The sequence below is a fragment of the Onychomys torridus genome, unplaced genomic scaffold, assembly GCF_903995425.1.
Source record: "Onychomys torridus unplaced genomic scaffold, mOncTor1.1, whole genome shotgun sequence".
In the NCBI taxonomy this organism is placed as follows: Eukaryota; Metazoa; Chordata; class Mammalia; order Rodentia; family Cricetidae; genus Onychomys; species Onychomys torridus.
In genome coordinates this window covers 2182516-2200842 of record NW_023414046.1, presented here as the reverse complement: position 1 = coordinate 2200842, position 18327 = coordinate 2182516, and the positions used below count along the sequence as shown (strand labels likewise).

The following is an 18327-nucleotide window of genomic DNA, read 5'->3' as shown; positions in this document are numbered from 1 at the left end:
TCTGTCCTGGGAGCTCAGAGGGTACTGAAAGCCCAAGGTGCAAACTATGCTTCAAACTTAAAGAGATTAATGCTGTTGATTATCTTGGTTCATTAATAGTGAGTGGCAATGGATTTAATGACTCGATGTATGAAACTTTTGACAATTTGGGGGAAAATGATGCTGCTGGTTGGTTGCTTCTAATATATCTGGATATATTAAAAAGGATAAGAATGAGCTCCATTATAAACTTAACCAACTTTAGGAAACGGTGAAGGACAGCAATGAAGTTAGTGACAAAAATGACCAGGTACAGATGCCAATAAACAGTCTACGTTTTTCTAAGTGTGCCCTGGAAGTGATTCTTCTCTCCAGCAACCACAGAGGTTGAGTTGCAGAAAATCAAACAAAGCCCTTATTTAAGGTTGGTTGAACTATAGTGAAATATTAAGCCCCAGCCTCAGAGGGTATCAGCAGCTAACACAACGGTATTAATTGGTAAAGATTAGAATTCTATAATGTGGGATGGGGATGTATGGGAAGATCTAAGTGAAGCTGAGAACTTTGAACACTCCAGTGCTCAAGGGTTTAATCTCACTTGAGGAAGTAGTTCCCTTAGCCCCACCCCTTGAAATATTGCCTTTTTACCTTTCACTGAGGAAGTTAATCCCTCAGTGTCTGCTCAATCAAACTGATTTTCTCTCAAGGAATGGCAAGCAACATAATACCAATGTCCCTCGAGGCCCACCAATAGTTGCCTCAAGAAATATAATCAGACTAAAAGCAAAGCAAGGTCCTAGAGAGGAGACACAAAGTGCAGTACATGAGGAAGCGTGCTACAATACTTAAGAGCTTAATGATTTTACTAATTGTTCAAGCAGAAGTGTAGACGAATTTCTAAATGGTCTTATTAAATAAGAAATACAGAGCCCAATACAGAGTTAAAGCCTAAGAGATCACAGCAAGAGCCAGGACTCCCTTTAGCTTACCACTTGCTCTCGTTCTTCCCCAAGAGACTTTCCTGTGTGTTTTGCGTTTTATTGCTTTCCTGTTCTGCCTTCTCCTTGGCTATAAGCCCAGACACATGACTTCCCCATCACTGCCTGTCTATACAGATCTCCTGGTCTCTATGGTTGGTACTGGGATTAAAAACTCAAAGGTCACACTTGGCTGTGTCCTTGATCACACCAAGACTCTGCCTGATTGGATTAAGGTCATGAGCTACCACTACCTGACTTCTTTCTATTCCTGGCTTGCTAATGACCTTGGATCTCCAGGCAAACTTTATTTATTAACATACAAATAAAATCACATTTTAGCACAATTAAAATATCACCACACAGAAGTCTGGGGAATATGTGTGGGAATAGATTTTAAGAGTGTGGGAGCCGGGCGGTGGTGGCACACGCCTTTAATCCCAGCACTCGGGAGGCAGAGCCAGGCAGATCTCTGTGCGTTTGAGGCCAGCCTGGGCTACCAAGTGAGTTCCAGGAAAGGCACAAATCTACACAAAGAAACCCTGTCTTGAAAAACCAAAAAAAAAAAAAGAGTGTAGGATAATGGTGGAAGGAACATAAAACTAGATCAGACTGAGTTTACTGGCATGGGCCTTCTGAGTGGAGATTCTAGGGTTAATATGGAAGCTTGCACAGTTAAAAAAAGTTGTGAAAAGTTTGTTTGATGGTTGGCTGTACCAGTTATCAAAAGCTGGCCTACTGAAAAGGAGATGTTGATGCCTGGTTTCCCTTGGCTTAGTGTTGATGAGGGAATTTTAAGGCTCAAGAAAACTGCAATGCTAGAGTGGGTATGCTGTGTAAAACCCAATCCTTCACAACGGGAAGGCCCAGAAACATGGCCTTCACAAGTCCTATAAAATGCAAAACGGAGAGAGGGGCACCAGCACATTTGAAATGTTTTGTTGTTACCCTTGCCCTTGTACCACACCTTAGGATTGGTGATGCTGCTGCTCATTTGAATGAATTAAATGCAATGAATTTAATTGGGCCCAGAGGTAGCAAGGGCCAGGTGGCAGCATTGAACTGCCAGAGGCAAGGTGATCATACTTATCATAATGGATAGCATAGACAAAACAATGTTCATAATGACCTAAACTGTTATGGTCAGCACAAGCAAGGTGGCTTTTATATAGTGGCATGACTCATATGGTATTTCCAGGCATAAAATAGATAAGAATCCTACTGAAATTCTGTTTGATCTGTATGACCAGAAAAATTCTCAAAGCTGGGTGATGGTGGCATACACCTTTAATCCCAGCACTTGGGAGGCAGACTCAGGCAGATCTTGGTGAATTGGACGCTAGCCTGGTCTACAGTGTGAGTTCCAGGACAGCCAAGGCTGTTACACAGAGAAACCCTGTCTCAAAATACAAATAATCAAAAATTCTCAAATAAAAGAAAGGCTGCATGGGATTAAGCTGAAAGGCAGTTTAGCGACTGAATCAATTTCCACACTTGAGCCGGTTTGCAGACCCAGAACTGCTTGAATGAAGGCTTGGCAAGGTTCCCCTGAGGAAGGATCTTAATAAGACACCTAAAGGTCTGCAGTTAGCCTGAGTCTTTACCAGAGGGACCTATGGTCTTTCACAAGGGTAACTTTACACTGGGGGAAGGAAACAATCAGACTTTCCCGGTTCTGCTGGATGCTGGCTCTGAACTGATGCTGATTCCAGGAGATCCCAAGAAACATAGTGGCCCCCTAGTTAAAGCAGGGGCTTATGGAGGCCAGATGCTCAATGGAGTTTTGGCTAATGTCCAGCTCACAGTAGGTCCAGTAGGTCTCTGAACTCATCCTATGGTTATTTACCCATGCACTTTGCATGTCTATTGTTCTTGTCTTTGTCCAGCCTATGTTTGGGAGGTATGTTGGGGAGATTTATAGACAAAACTTCTGACATTACTAGGTGTGATGGTTAATCTTCGTTGTCAACTTGACTGCATCTGGAATGAACTACAATCCAGAAATGGAGGGCACACCAGTGAGATTATTTTTGCTTGTTTTGAAGGGTCTGAATCCACTTATAGTCTGAAACTTTGAGATAGAAAGACAAATGTCATTAATCCACATCTTGAGGCTGAGGGGCACACACCTTGATCAGGATAGAGAAGGCTGGAAGATAACACCTTTAATTTGGACCACACCTTCTGTTGGAAGCTTATGTAAGGACATGGAAATGGGAATTATTTTGCTCATTGCCTGTTTGTTGGCTCATTTTATAGCTAGCACATCTATTCTTTCATTGACAGTGAAGCCTACTTCTTTGGGATTCCAGCATACACAGAAGACCAGCCAACACATTCAGCCTTGTGGACTAAGCAACTATTGGATTTTTGGACTTTTTGGTACATTCAGCCATTGTTGGATTATCTGGACTGCAGCCTGTAAGTCATTTCAATAAATCATGGTGGCACAAGCCTTGGCATCATATGATTGGGTGAGGGTATGTAACCTTTGAATTTACTAGTTGGGGGTTACAGTTATCATTTTTGGGCAGGCCTGGACAATTCCCAGCAGCCACATGGTGCCTCACAACTATCTGTAATGAGATCTGGTGCCCTCTTCTGTATACTAAATAAATAAATCTTAAATAAGAAAAAGAAAAAGAAAAAAAAAGAAAAAAAACAAAAACAAAAACTTCTTGGCTCACACAAAAAAGAAAATTTCCCCTGACTCTTAGTTTTACCTGATATTAAAGCAGACAATGTGTTGTGGCCCACTCCTTGAATCCCAGCATGCCTCAGCAGAGGTAGGTCAATCTCAGTGAGTTCCACTTTATCCTTTTCTATAGAGGGCATTCCAGGACAGCCAGGGCTATTATTCAGACAAATCCAGGCCCAAAAAAACCCCACCCCACCCCAAAACCTAGATAATTATACAATGAAATGAATGTACAGACTGATATGGTCATTTTAAATAAATTCCTGTGAACGGCAGGGTGGTGCACATCTTTGATCCCAACACACCCCAGGCAGAGGTAGACAGATCTCTGGGATTTTAGTTCAGCCTTATCTACAAAGCAAGTTCCAGGACAGCCAGTGTACACAGAGAAAATCTGAGTTGAAAACCAAGAAATTTCTTTCTATTAATAACTATTTCACACTCACATACATATGTGTGTGTTTGAACACACACACATCAAATACTGCCCACTCTCACTTCCAAGTTGTCTACTATCCTAGTCCACAATTCCACCAATCTGTCTAGAGTGTTCATCTCTATTAATTTTGCTTGGGATCCCCACAGATTAACCAGAGCCATTGTGAGACTATGGTTTTAGAGCTATGTGTTGGAGTCCGGTTGGCTCAGCCAAGGACTACAGCTTAAGGCGGTCCTAAACTGCATCTATTGCCAACATTTGACATGTAAAGGGTGGGCCCTGTGAGCATTTCCCTTTCCTAGTCTCATTGTGGTCTAGAGTGAGGACAATGCAGGTCAGTAAAGCTGCTGTTGGTTACTGATTACAACAGCTGTGTGGAGCCTAGAGAATGGCATGTCTGACCCTTCCTCCTCTTTCCCTTCTTTTTTTGGTCAAATTTTATTTATTTTATTTTATTAATCAAGAATTTTTTATTCATTTTATATACCAATCAAAGATCCCACTGTTCCCTCTCCCTCCTCTCCAGCTTCCCCCTCCCAACTCATCTGCCATTCCCTCCTACAAGAAGGTGTGCCCTCCCATGGGGAGGTACATTTAGGAGAGTCAAGTCTAAGACCCTCCCCTGCCTCAAGGCTGTGTGAGGTACCCCATGACAGCTTATGACTCAAATTGACTTAATAGATATACACAGAACATTCCACACTAACAAAAAAATACCTTCTTCTCTTTCCTTTCTTATTCCTCCTCCTCTTCCTCATTGTTTCTGCAACCATAGATGTAACTGACGTTTTTGGCCAGGAACCACATACCTTAATTACTTTCTATATCTGGCACAGCAGGAGTCTCTGCACCCACCTGGGGTGGGTGGTGTGTGTGTGTGTGTGTGTGTGTGTGTGTGTGTGTGTGTGTGTGTGTGTGTGTGTGTGTGTGTGTGTGTGTGTGTGTGTGTGTGTGTGTGTGTGTGTGTGTGTGTGTGTGTGTGTTGAGGGATATCTAATCACCTTAGCCTGAGTCACAGAAGACAAACTTGTTCCTGAGTTAGTAAAATGACAAGACCACCATCTAGTGGTGAAAGCAGTGTAGTGCTAGATCTATTTAACCTGAGGATTTATGTAATTAAGGATTCTCCACATTGATTTACAGAGTGGCTAAATTTTTGGTAATGGCATTATTCTTCACTATGTTTTTTTTTTCTGTTTGGATCACTGGTAGCATTTGTTTGTTTGTTTGTTTTTGTTTTTCAAGACAGGGTGTCTCTTCGTAGCTTTGCGCCTTTCCTGGAACTCGCTTTGTAGACCAGGCTGGCCTCGAAGTCACAGAGATCTGCCTGACTCTACCTCCCAAGTGCTGGGATTAAAGGCGTGTGCCACCACCGCCCAGCTCATTGGTAGTATTTTTGTGGTGACAGATTGTGTGGCCTTATAAAATTTGCCTGAAGATCAGAGGACAGAACAAGCCACTGGGTTGAACATAGAGGCCAGACAGTGGTGGCACACATTTAATCCTAGCGGTCGGGAGGCAGAGATTTGTTTAGATTTCTGTGTGTTCAAAGCCACCCTGGACTACATGAGATTTACTCTATCAGAGAGAGAGAGAGAAAAAAAAATAGAGCCAGGTAGTAGTGGCACACACCTTTAATCCCAGTAGTGGGAATCACACATTTCTTTAATCCCAGGAAGTGATGGCTGGGCAGAGAAAGGTATATAAGGTTTGAGGAGACAAGAACTAAAGGCATTTGGGCTGGGACCTCTTCTGCTGGGGAAACTCATTTGGCTTGAGACCTCTTGGCTGAGCTCTTTCAGGCTGAGGAGTTGGTGAGGTAAGACGTTGTGACTGTGGCTTGCTCTGCTTCTCTGATATTTCAGCTTTTACCCTAAATCTGGTTCTAGGTTTTTTATTATAAGACCATTTTAAGAATCTTACAGTGCTCTCACGTGGCGCGGGGCATGGCGGGGCTGCCTGCAGGCGCTTGGTGGCTGGTTATGGCGTGGGAATCTGGAGTGACCGCGGCGGCTTTGGGCTTACCGTCCCTTCCCGAGCAAAGGGGAGAGGCGCGGCCACAGCGGCGGTGTGAGAAGCACGGCCCGCTGGACCCCGTAGGGAATGGGTCGGCGGGAAAGCCAAGCACTGTCTGTGATCGTCACCGTGTGCCCGGTGCACACTGGGCGAGAACCGAGTGGACATCGGAGTCAGAAGGTGGGTGTCTGAAGCTGAGCGACACTTCCAGGAGGACACGCGGGAGCCCAAAGGTGCCTTAAGGGTGTCTTCGATGATTTGGAAATTTGATCTTCAGAAACATGGATGACTTAAATTTTCTAAGAGGTGTGTCAAGACACTGCATAGAATGCATTTTGTAACAAGGCTATGTATGAATAAATATTTAATATGCAAAAAATAATCTCACAACATATTTTTCTTCCTTCTGTGTGAGAACTGGTGATTTGCTATCTTGCCATGGATGATTACTTCCAAGTTCTCCTGTATCTGTCTATTTACTATGTGGAACTTATTATTTGTCTAATTTACATGGAGAATTCTTCTGATGCTCATTTATAAATTTTTCCTCTAATTGCTGTAGGCAAAACTACTGTAGTGAAAACAATTATGTTATCTGAAGACTACCTTCAAATGTACTTGTGTCTCTATTAATGTTAAGATAATTTTTTTTTTCAGGGTTGGGGATTTAGCAAGCCCAAGTCCCTGGGTTTGATCCAGCTCAAAAAAAAAATTTTTTTTTTCTTGTTGCAACAATAGGGCTGACAGTGATTTTTCTCTTCAAGCCTGAAATATCACTCCATTCTGTTCTTGATTTGGAATCATTGTCTGGACCCCTGGTCATAATCTGTTGCTTGGGTGATTTCCTGTAGTTTGACATTGTTCTCTAACAGGTTTCTGTGGTGGTAGTTTGTGTATGCTCTAACAAATAAAGCTTGCCTGAAAATCAGAGGGCAAAGCCAGACACTAGTTAGTCATAGAGTACAGGTAGTGGTGGCACACACCTTTAATCCCAGTATTCAGAGTCAGAGACAGAGGCAGAGGCAGACAGATCTCTGCAAATTCAAGGTCACCTGGGCTACACAAGTTTGATCCAGTTTAAAAGAGAAACAGAGCCAGGCAGTGGTAGCACACACCTTTAATCCCAGCACTAGGGAGTTTGGGATAGGAAGTGGTATGGCTGGGCAGAGAAAGGAATATAAGGTGGAAGGAGACAGGAGCTCAGCACTCTTTCAGTTGGAGAATCTCACAGATTTAAGAACTAGCAGCTGGCTGTGTTGCTTCTCTGATCTTTCAGCTTCCCCCCTGATATCAGACTTTGGGTTGTTATTAGTAAGACCAACTAGAATTTGTGCTACAGCTTTCAGTATTAATTTTTTCCTTTTCTTTTTGATCCCTTATATGAAAGGTCAACAAGTCATCTATTCCTTGTTCCTGAAAGAAAACTCAGAGAAGAAAAACAGGAAGAAATGGCTGATTCTCCAGTAGGGATTTTCCAGGTCAGTGGTCATGCCTACATTTCTAGAAATGTTATATGTTCAGATATTGCAAACCTTAAACTTTCTGCTGTTGACAATATTTTAAATTTTATTATGACAATTGTAGCAAATAAACAACACACACACACACACCACACACACACACATTGAAATTAACTGGACTCATATACTATACAAGTACTATACAATTACTGCAATTTTATATAGTTAGAGGCGTCATTGAGAACTTAAGCTCTTAGTCTCTCAAATGGGGATTTATATTTTTGTTATTGAATATATGTTATATCAACTTATCCATCATTAAAAAAAGAAAAAATTACTGTTAAGAATTTTAGCTGGGTTGGGTAGAGTGCTTGCCTAGCAAGCTCAAGGCCATGGGTTCAATCCCCAGCTCAAAAAAAAAAAAAAAAAAAAAGAATTACTGCTAGGGGTGCTGGAGAGATGTTACAGAGTTCCTGAGTACAATTCCCATCAACCACATAGTGGCTCACAACCATTTGTAATGAGATCTGGTGCCCTCTTATGGCCTGTAGGCATACATGCAGGCAGAACACTATATGCATAATAAATAAAATAATCTTTAAAAAAAGAATTACAGCTGGAAAATTACTTAAGTTTATATCCTTTTTCAGAACTGGTGTTCATTACCTGCATTCAGGCCTACCTCAACCCTGTTATTGACCTTTTCTTGATCTCTTTCCTCCATGTTCTGCTAAGCCCTCATAGACACATATTATTGGTTAGTTTATGCATATGAGGAAAAATGTGATTTCTTCTTTCTGGCACTGTGGGACCTAACTTAATACTACACATTCTAAGTCCAACCATTTTCCTGTAATTTTCTCTTCAGCTGAATGGTATTCCCTTATATATGTGTACATTCTTCATATAATTAGGTTAATTCTAATACTTTGCCATGTTGAAGGCAGTAGCAGTGAATGTGGAGTATCAATATCTCTGTAGTGGGCTGGCAAGATTTCAAATTATGTTTCCAGGAGTGACAATGCTGGGTCATTCATTAGTTCTATCTTCAGTTTTTCAATATCCTTGAAACTCATTACCACACTGAATGTATAATTTTCACACACCCCCATCAACAGAGAATAGGGTTTCCTCTCTCTCCTCACTTTGTCTAACATTTGTTTTGGTTAGTTGATGACAGACATTCTCATCCTGGGCTGAGGTGATATTTCACAGCAGTTTTCTTTCTTTAAAAAAAGATCTATTTATTTATTTAGTTATTTATTTATTTATATTTATTTATTTATTTATTATGTATACAGTGTTCTGCCTGCATGTATGCCTGCAGTCCAGAAAGGGCACCAGATCTCATTACAGATGGTTGTGCACCACCAAGTGGATACTGGGAATTGAACTCAGGACCTCTGGAAGAACAGCCAGTGCTATTAACCTCTGAGCCATCTCTCCAGATCCCTCAAGACAGTTTTAATTTGGGGTTCGATGATGGCATTTTTAGGGATCCTGAACACTTTTGCAATATTTATTGGCGATTTGTATATATTTCTTTAAAAATGTCTATTCAGCTCCTTTGCACATGTATAAATGACAGTTGAATTTCCTATGTATTTCCAACAGAAACCTTTTCTATTCATGTAGTCCCATTGGTTCACTTCCTGTGTTGTTGCTGTTCTTTCTAATCAAGAGTCCTTGCCTGTCCCTATGTCCTGATGGATCCTCTCTACCTTTTTTTAGTTGTCTATGTATTTCTGGTTTGAAATAGGATTTTTGATGCATTTTGAATGGACTTTTGTACAAATGAAAGATAAGAATCTAATTACATTCTCTTGCTGTGTTCAATTTTACCAACACCATTTGTTGAAAAGACCACCTTTTTGTACTCTTTTGCCTCCTTTGCCTAATAATAAGTATGCTTAGGTTTTTTCTTTCTATTTCTTCTATCATAATCTCTTATCATAGTCTTTTTTTAAAGACTGTACTAAGCTGAATTTATGACTACAGGTATATAATGTAATTTTGTAAATCCACACTTAAAGCATTTTTGTCCATTGTGCCCTTCCCAGATTATTTGTCCTCCAAGAATAAATATCTCACATGAAATTATGACCAGTAATTTTGAAAAAAATTTCATTTTAACACATGAACAAGAAATATTGATGTGTTATGTAATTGTTCTAGAAGATGGGCTATATCTTTATATATTAGTGAGTAAGGACTCCTGTGTCATGTAGGCTTTATTTGTGGGAACTGTCCCACTTCCTTGAATCATGGTTGTAAAAAACTCATATTGAAGCACATGAGAGCTTTCACAATATCTTAGCACTATGTGCAAATAAGAGACAAAGCTTGGTTTTTAATGCTAAGTAATATGTAACATGAATCTTAAAGATACTTATTAATAAAATCAAACCTGAGGCCAGCTATTGGGGTGGACACTGGAAGAGCAGAGAAGCAGAACAAGCCACAGTTTCCTCACCTCACCAGTTCCTCAGCTGGTCTTGTTTCCTCAGACTAGAAGCTTCTGTGTCCTCATCCCAATGGCTCTCAGATGAACTGTGTTACTCCAAAGCCTGAATGCTTAACCAGCCAAATGCTAAACCAGCCAAGTGCTTAACTAACTTAGTTCCTGTTCCTCACCCTTATTTACCTTTCTGCTTTGTGCTATCACTCCCTGGGATTAAAGGTGTGTGTCACCAAGCCTAGCTGTTTCTAAAGTGGCCTTGAACTCAGAGATCCAGCTAGCTCTGCCTCCCAAGTGCTGGGACTAAAGGTGTGCATCACCACTGCCCAACTTCTGCTATGGCTTGCTCTCACCCATTTTCTAGCCTCCATTTCTGGCTCTGTTCTAGTGGCTGTCTGTTCTCTGACCCCAGATAAATTTATTAGGGTGCACAATATTGTGGGGAACACAATACCACCACAGTAATACTTGATTCCTAATACTAAAAATTTAAGGAATTTGGACAGTGCAGAACATGACTTGCACAACTGTCTTGATCCTACCATGAAAATCATGTTCTTGAGTGTAGATTCAGATTGTAGTTGACTTTGTTAAGACTGCAATTGCTGTAAAGAGACACTAAGACCATGGTACCTCTCTAAAGGAAAACATAAAATTGAGGTGCCAGCTTACAGTTTCAGAGGTTCAGTCCATTATCATCATGGCGGGATACAGGCACACAAGATGGAGTAGTAGCTGAGAGTCCTACATCTCCAGACAACAGGAGGTCAACTAAGTGTCACACTGGGTGAAGCCGAAACAAAGGAGATCTCCAGTCTCACCCCTACAGTGACATACTTCCTTCCACAAGGCCACACCTGCTCCAACAAGCCACACCTCCTCATAGTGGCACTCTCAATGGTGGGTGATTACATTCAAACTACCACAGTAGTCTACTAATTTGTCTTCTGTGTTTAATACCACAGTAATGATGATATCTCCACATGTTTGTTGACACCTGCTATCTGTTTGTCTCAGGAGAATTGCTACTTATATCACACAACATCACACACTTGGTTAGAATGCTCAGTTGTAACATCCCAAACTAGAGAGATTAGTGTTTTGGGTGTTTTGTGATGTTTTGTTTCTTGGAACAAGGATTCTCTGTATAGCCCTGGCTCTTCTAGAAGGTGCACTGTAGGCAAGACTGTCTTCAAAGTCACAGAGGTCCACATATCTCCTTTTCCAAGTGTTGGCATTAAAGGCATGTACCAAACACCACACCTGGCTTGAAACCCACATTTTCTTTCTTTCTTTCTTTCTTTCTTTCTTTCTTTCTTTCTTTCTTTCTTTCTTTCTTTCTTTCTTTCTTTCTTTCTCTCCTTCCTTCCTTCCTTCCTTCCTTCCTTCCTTCCTTCTTTCTTTCTTTCTTTCTTTCTTTCTTTCTTTCTTTCTTTCTTTCTTTCTTTCTTTTTTTTTATTGCCTAAACAGAATCCCACTGTGCAGCCATTACTGTCTGGGACTCATTAGGTAGCATTACATGGAATGCATCAGAAATAATGTCTTGAGGACACTGACTGATTGATGTGCACAATCCATCAAATTTGATGTAGAAAGAACATTCCTCCTGATAGCTTTCCTCTAGTCAGTTCCTGAGAGAGTCATGCCTCTAATCCCCAACCCTGAACCTGCAACGTTTTAAAGCAGAGATTTGGTGAATGAGCTCTGACCACCAGGTTTGCATTTATTCTTGGCTCATGACTCAGACAGAATAGGTCACCACTATGCAGTTTGACAGAAATAAAGGAAGAATCATAAACACTGCTAACCTAAAATCTGTTAGACAGTACAGGATAACTACTAAGAAGGAAGACATTAAAAACTACAAATTTCAGGCACAAAAATTCTCTTATTCTCTCCTGAACTGTTCTTCTGAGCACTATTACTTTGATAAGCACTGAAAAGTGATTGCATTTCTCACACAGTGTAAACAAATATCCTGAAACAAGAGTTCTCTCAATTTTTGTAGCTATTCAGACATGAAATGTTCTTCACAACTTCTGAAATTGTTGATTTTCCTACGTTGGCATATTTATAATGTATTAGGAAAATTTTAGATTTTATCAAATGTGGTTGCTGCAGATTTTTCTACCTGCTTGGGAGTGGATCAAAATGCTTATAAAATAATCCCGTACACTACCTGTTCTTTCATGTTTATGTCAAAATTGACAGTATGCAATGTTATTACACTCTGGTTGTTACTGTGGAAAAAGGAAAATTCTTTGTTATCTAATCAATCATAAATTCTACCTTCCATATCTACCATTTTGCTACTCAATGAAATGGCATTGGACCTGGAATTTAAACATTCAACCTGAGCATGTTAGAGTATAGTCATGTAAGGCCAGGGAATGTGTATAATTGATTGAGTGGCAGTTTCTTTTTCTTTATTTTTCATTTCTCAAAATTTATTTTATTTTATTTTTATTATTAAGAGATTTTCTACTCACTTTATATGTCAACCACGGATTCCTCTGTCCTCCCTACTCCCACCCCACAGAGTTCCCTCCCCAACCCACCCACAATTCCCACTTCTTCCAAGGCAAGGTCTTCCCTGGAGAGTCAGCAGAGCCTGAAACATTCATTGAGGCTGTACCAAGCCTGAGCAAAGAGTCTCAGCAAAGGCACTAGGATCCGAAAAGCCAGTGCATGCACTAAGAACAGGTCCCAGTCTCACTGCCTGGGGACCCCCTAAACAGTTTAAGCCAAACAACTATTTCACTTATCCAGAAGACCTAGTCCAGTTCCATGGGGTTTCCACAGCTATTGGTTCACAGTTCATGTGTTTCCACTAGTTTGGCTAGTTGTCCCTGTACTTTTACCAATCATAGTCTTGATGTCTCTTGCTCATATGATCCCTCCTCTCTCTCATTGATTGGGCTCCTGGATCTCCTTCTGGGGCTTGGCCATGCATTTCTGCATCTGCATTCATCAGTCACTGGATGAGTGTTCTATCATGACGGTTAGGGTGTTCGGCCATCTGATCACCAGGTCAGCTCAGGCACCCTCTTGACTTTTGCCTGTTGTCTATAGTGGAGTCATCTTTGTGGATTCCTAGGGATCTCTCTAGCACTCTGATTCTTCCTATTTCCATAGGGTCTTCATTTATCATGGTATCTCTTTCCTTGTTCTCCCAATCTGTTCCTCCTGATCTAGGTAAGACATCTGGCTCCCTTAAGCTCTCTTTCTCAGGATCCTTGCCCTCCATTACCCCCTGTACCCCAAATTTGCTCATGTAGATCTCATCCATTTCCCCATTGCTGGGAGATCCCTGTATCTTTCCTAGGATCCTCTTTACTAGCTAGCCTCTGTTGAGCCGTGAGTTGCACTATAGTTCACCCTTGCGTTACGTCTAGTATCTACTTATGAGTGAGTACATACCATGTTTGTCCTTCTGAGTCTAGGTTACCTCACTCAGGATGATATTTTTCCATCCATTTGCCTACAAATCTAATGATGTCACTGTTTTTCTCTGCCGAGTAGTACTCCATTGTTTATTGTACCACATTTTATCCACTCTTCAGTTGAAAGGCATCTAGGTTGTTTTCAGGGTCTGGCTGTTACAAATAATGCTGCTATAAACATAGTTGAGCATGTGTCCTAGTGGTATGATTGATTTTTCCTTGGGTATACACCCAAGAGTGGTATAGCTGGGTCTTAGGGAAGAATGATTCCCAATTTTCTGAGAAAGTGCCATACTGTTTTCCAAAGTGGCTATACAAGTTTGCATTCCCATCAAGAGTGGAGGAGTGTTGCCCTTGCTCCACATCCTCTACAACATAAGCTGTCTTCAGTGTTTTTGATATTAACCTTTCTGACAGGTGTAAGATGGTATCTCCAGTGTTTGATTTTCATTTCCTTGATGACTAAGCATGTTGAGCAATTCCTTAAATGTGTTTCAGCCATTTGAGCTTCTTCTGTTGAAAATTCTCTACAGAGGATATACCATTGTGGATTTCTGGGGACCTCTCCAGCACTCTGCCTATTCCTGTTCTCATTTATTATGGTCTGTTATTCCTTGTTCTCCCTTTCTGTTCTTGATCCAGCTGGGATCTCCTGCTCTCCTAAGCTCTCTTTCCCTTGAAACTTGCCCTTCATTACTCCCACTGTCATCCAGGCTGTTCATGTAGATCTCACCCATTTCTCTGTCATTGGGAGATCCCTGTGTCTTTCCTAGGGTCCCATCTTCTAGGTAGCCTCCCTGGAGTTGTGTAGCAGTCTAGTCATCCTTGTTTTACATCTAGTATCCTACTATGAGTGTGTACATACACATGTTTGTCCTTCTGAGTCTGGGTTACCTCACTCAGTCAGGATGATTTTTTTCTAGATCCATCCATTTGCCTGCAAACCTCATGATGTCATTGTTTTTCTCTGCTGAGTAGTACTCCATTGTGTATATGTACCATATTTTCTTTATCCATTCTTTAGTTGAAGGGCATCTATGTTGTTTCCAGGTTCTGGCTATTACAAACAATGCTGATATGAACATAGCTGAGCAAATGCCCTTGTGGTATGATTGAGCATTCCTTGGGTATATGCCCAAGAGTGCTACAGCTGGGTCTTGGGGGAGATGGATTCCCAATTTTCTAAGGAAGCGCCATATTGATTTCCAAAGTGGCTGTTGAAAATTATCTGTTCAGCTCTATAGCCCATTTTTTATTTGGACTGTTAGATATTTTGGTGTGTAGTTTCTTGAGTTCTTTATTTATTATGGGTATCAGCCCTCTGTCAGATGTTGGTTGGTAAAGATCTTTTCCCATTCTGTAGGCTGTCATTTTGTCTTATTGACCATGTCCTTTGCCCTGCAAAAGCTTCTCAGTTTCAGGTGGTCCCATTTATTAATTGTCGCTCTCAGTGTCTGTGCTACTGGTGTTTTATTTAGGAAGTGATTTCCAGTTCCAATGTGTTCAAGAGTGATTCCTACTTTCTCTTTTATTACGGTCAGAGTAACTGGATTTATGTTGAGAAATTTGATCCATTTGGACTTAAGCGTAATGCACGGTGACAGATAGGGATTCATTTGCAATCTTGTACATGTTGACATCCAGTTATGTCAGCACTATTTGTTGAAGATGCATTTTTTTTCCATTGTACAGTTTTGGCCTCTTCGTCAAAACTTAGATTTCTATACATATACGGTTTAATGTCTAGTGGCAGTTTCTTACTATGATCTACAGGTACATTCTGAGACATGTCTGCTGTGATCTTGTAGGACATAAACACAGCATCCATAATGGATACACATCCATGTCCAGACTTTATATGTGTGTTGTTTTGTGCATAATGTATGTGAGCCTATAATGTCATCCTGTTTCCTGAATATTAGAAATTTCATCATATGATGTGATTATACTGAAATTATCTGGATGAGTAATTGTCTTCATCATCTACATCCCTCATTTCCTCAAGTCTACTTATATCCAGGAAAACACTCTGTCTGGTAGCAAGTGCTCTAAGAACTTTTTTGTTTCAGGGTCCATTGACACTCCAGGATGTGACTGTGGACTTCTCCCAAGAGGAGTGGGAATGCCTGGACACTGCACAGAGGGCTTTGTACATTGATGTGATGTTGGAGAATTACAGCAACCTGGTCTCTGTGGGTGAGGACATTTGCTTCTAAGTAATCCTTTTTATATACTGGCTTTATAGGTTGTAAAGTCTCTCATAAGCTGTCAGAACAAGAGAACATTAGGGAAGGTTTGGTAGTAGAACACAACTTTTTGATGGTATTTAATATTTTTCTTTCCGTTTTGCATGTTACAAGTTTCATGAACCCCTAATTAGGTTCCACATTGCATTCAGAAATTTAGTATCACATAATATTTATACCCATATTTTAAAGCTCCAATTACATCACTGTACCTCACATGGTTTTAATTGTGAGAAAAGCTCAACATGTGCCCATTGAGAAGTACTCCTTAAATATGCTAAAGATTCTGTTGGGGAAAAACCATTGGAAATCATTTCTAGATTCCTCTACTTTGTGTTCTCTTCATGTACTAAGCACAGTACTGTGTTAGACTTCTGTATTCTTTCAAAAAATCTAGCATGGGTCATGGGGCTACCTCACAGAACATGTGGTTGATGAAAGGTAGACATTGACAGCAGTCCAGAGCAAATGAGATTGTCCAGGAATGTGGAGAACAGAGAGTATCCACAACTATGGTGGGTTAGTGAATTAGCAGGACAACATGGAAGGCTTCAAGTGTAAGATATAGCAAGACTGAAGATTGTTTTGTGATATACAGGTGCATAATTTATCAAAAGTTTTTTTTTTTTTTTTAGCTGAGGATTGAACCCAGGGCCTTGTGCTTGTAAGGGAAGCACTCTACTACTGAGCTAAATCCCCAACCCTTATCAAAAGTTTTATAGCAGCCCTGCTAATCTGAGTTGAATTCATTTTCAGATAACTATTGCAAATCTGATCCTGTCCATCAACATGTGAGGACTGAAAAGGAGTCTTGTCAGTGTAATGGGCTTGGTAAAATCATTCATGACCCCTCCACATGCGCTTGTTATAAAACAAGTGAAACTCCTGAAAACTCTGATAACTACAAGTGCAGTAATCACAGGTATACCTTTATTGAGTCTTCAAACCCACCTAGACATGAAAGCATGCACACTGGAGAAGAACCTTGCAAATCTAAAGACTGTGAGAAATTCTTAAATTGGAGTTCCAACCGTACTCAAGATCAGAGACTCTACACCTCAAGGAAAGAGTACAGGCAGGGAGAATATGATGATTATTTCAGCTCTGCATACAGTCTTTTGCAACAACCAATCTACATTGGTGAGAAACCACAGCAGTGTGGGATGGGGGGTAAATGCTTCAGTAATACCTCAAGCCTCACTGTACATCAGAAAATTCATTCTGGAGAGAAATCTTACAAATGCATGGATTGTGCCAAATCCTTTACCTGGGACTCATGTCTTAGAAGACATCAGAGAGTTCATATTGGAGAGAGACCTTACAAATGTAAGGAATGTGACAAATCTTTTTCCCGTTACTCAAATCTTAGAACACATCAGAGAATTCACACTGGGGAGAAACCTTACAAATGTATGGAATGTGGCAAGTCCTTTACCCAGAATTCAAACCTAAAAAAACATCTGAAGGTTCATACTAGAGAGAGATCTTATACATGTAAGGAATTTGGCATATCTTTATCTACAAGGTCAACTCTTGAAAGGCATCAGAAACTACATACTGGAGAGAAACTTTACAAGTGTATGGAATGTGACATATCCTTTCCCTGGGACTCATTTCTTAGAAGACATCAGAGAGTTCATACTGTAGAGAGACATTACAAATGTAAGGAATGTGACAAATCCTTTTCCCTTTACTCAAATCTTAGAATACATCAGAGAATTCACACTGGGGAGAAACCTTACAAATGTAGGGAATGTCACAAGTCCTTTACCCAGAACTGGAACCTTCAAAAAAATCAGAGGGTTCATACTAGAAAGAGATCTTACACATGTAAGGAATGTGGCATATCTTTATCTACAGGTTCAACTCTGGAAAGGCATCAGAAACTACATACTGGAGAGAAACTTTACAAATGTATGGAATGTGACAAATCCTTTCCCTGGGACTCATATCTTAGAAGACATCAGAGAGTTCATACTGGAGAGAGACCTTACAGATGTAAGGAATGTGACAAATCCTTTTCCCGTTTCTCAAATCTTAGAAGACATCAGAGAATTCACACTGGGGAGAAACCTTACAAATGTATGGAATGTCACAAGTCCTTTATCCAGAAATCACAACTTAAAACGCATCAAAGAGTTCATACTAGAAAGAGATCTTACACATGTAAGGAATGTGGCATATCTTTATCTAAGAGATCAACTCTAGAAAGGCATCAGAAACTACATACTGGAGAGAAACTTTTACAAATGTAGGGAATGTGACAAATCTTTTTCACAATTTATCAGTGATGACCAGAAGATGCAATACAAAGTTAAACACATATCCGTAAACAAAAAGGACATGATCAATGTTTTAGAAAAACATGAATTTGTCCATGTTTACTGATTTCAATATAAACAAAGAAGCACCTGACTGTTAATCAGAAACTCTGAAAGATTCTCCCAACTACAAAGTTCTGACTCATCCCACCTTCAGCTACTCCTTGTCTCCTCTCTGGAACCTATCGACCAAAGCAGCCGCCAACATGCCCTTGCAGCATGTGACCTCACAGGCATGCTCACAAACAACTTAAAAGCCCCAAAGACCCTTGACTCAGTGGTGCATAAT

The 18327-nt window shown here is 40.5% G+C and overlaps 1 protein-coding gene across 1 annotated transcript; it reads left to right on the top strand.

Annotated features, from left to right (window-relative positions):
• Window positions 1-7557: 7557 nt before the first annotated feature.
• LOC118576678 (zinc finger protein 54-like) lies at window positions 7558-17972 on the top strand. Its single transcript, XM_036176890.1, has 3 exons — window positions 7558-7587; window positions 15541-15667; window positions 16474-17972. Exons 1-3 carry the CDS (start codon window positions 7558-7560, stop codon window positions 17970-17972), a joined length of 1656 nt encoding a protein of 551 aa, XP_036032783.1.
• Window positions 17973-18327: the final 355 nt, after the last annotated feature.

Excerpts from the sequence above, each read along its gene's own strand:
- LOC118576678 (XM_036176890.1), top strand. The coding sequence starts at position 7,558 with ATGGCTGATTCTCCAGTAGGGATTTTCCAG. Across the intron at positions 7,588-15,540 it reads CTCCAGTAGGGATTTTCCAG|GGTCCATTGACACTCCAGGA; the intron begins GTCAGTGGTCAT and ends TTTTTGTTTCAG. Across the intron at positions 15,668-16,473 it reads CAGCAACCTGGTCTCTGTGG|ATAACTATTGCAAATCTGAT; the intron begins GTGAGGACATTT and ends ATTCATTTTCAG.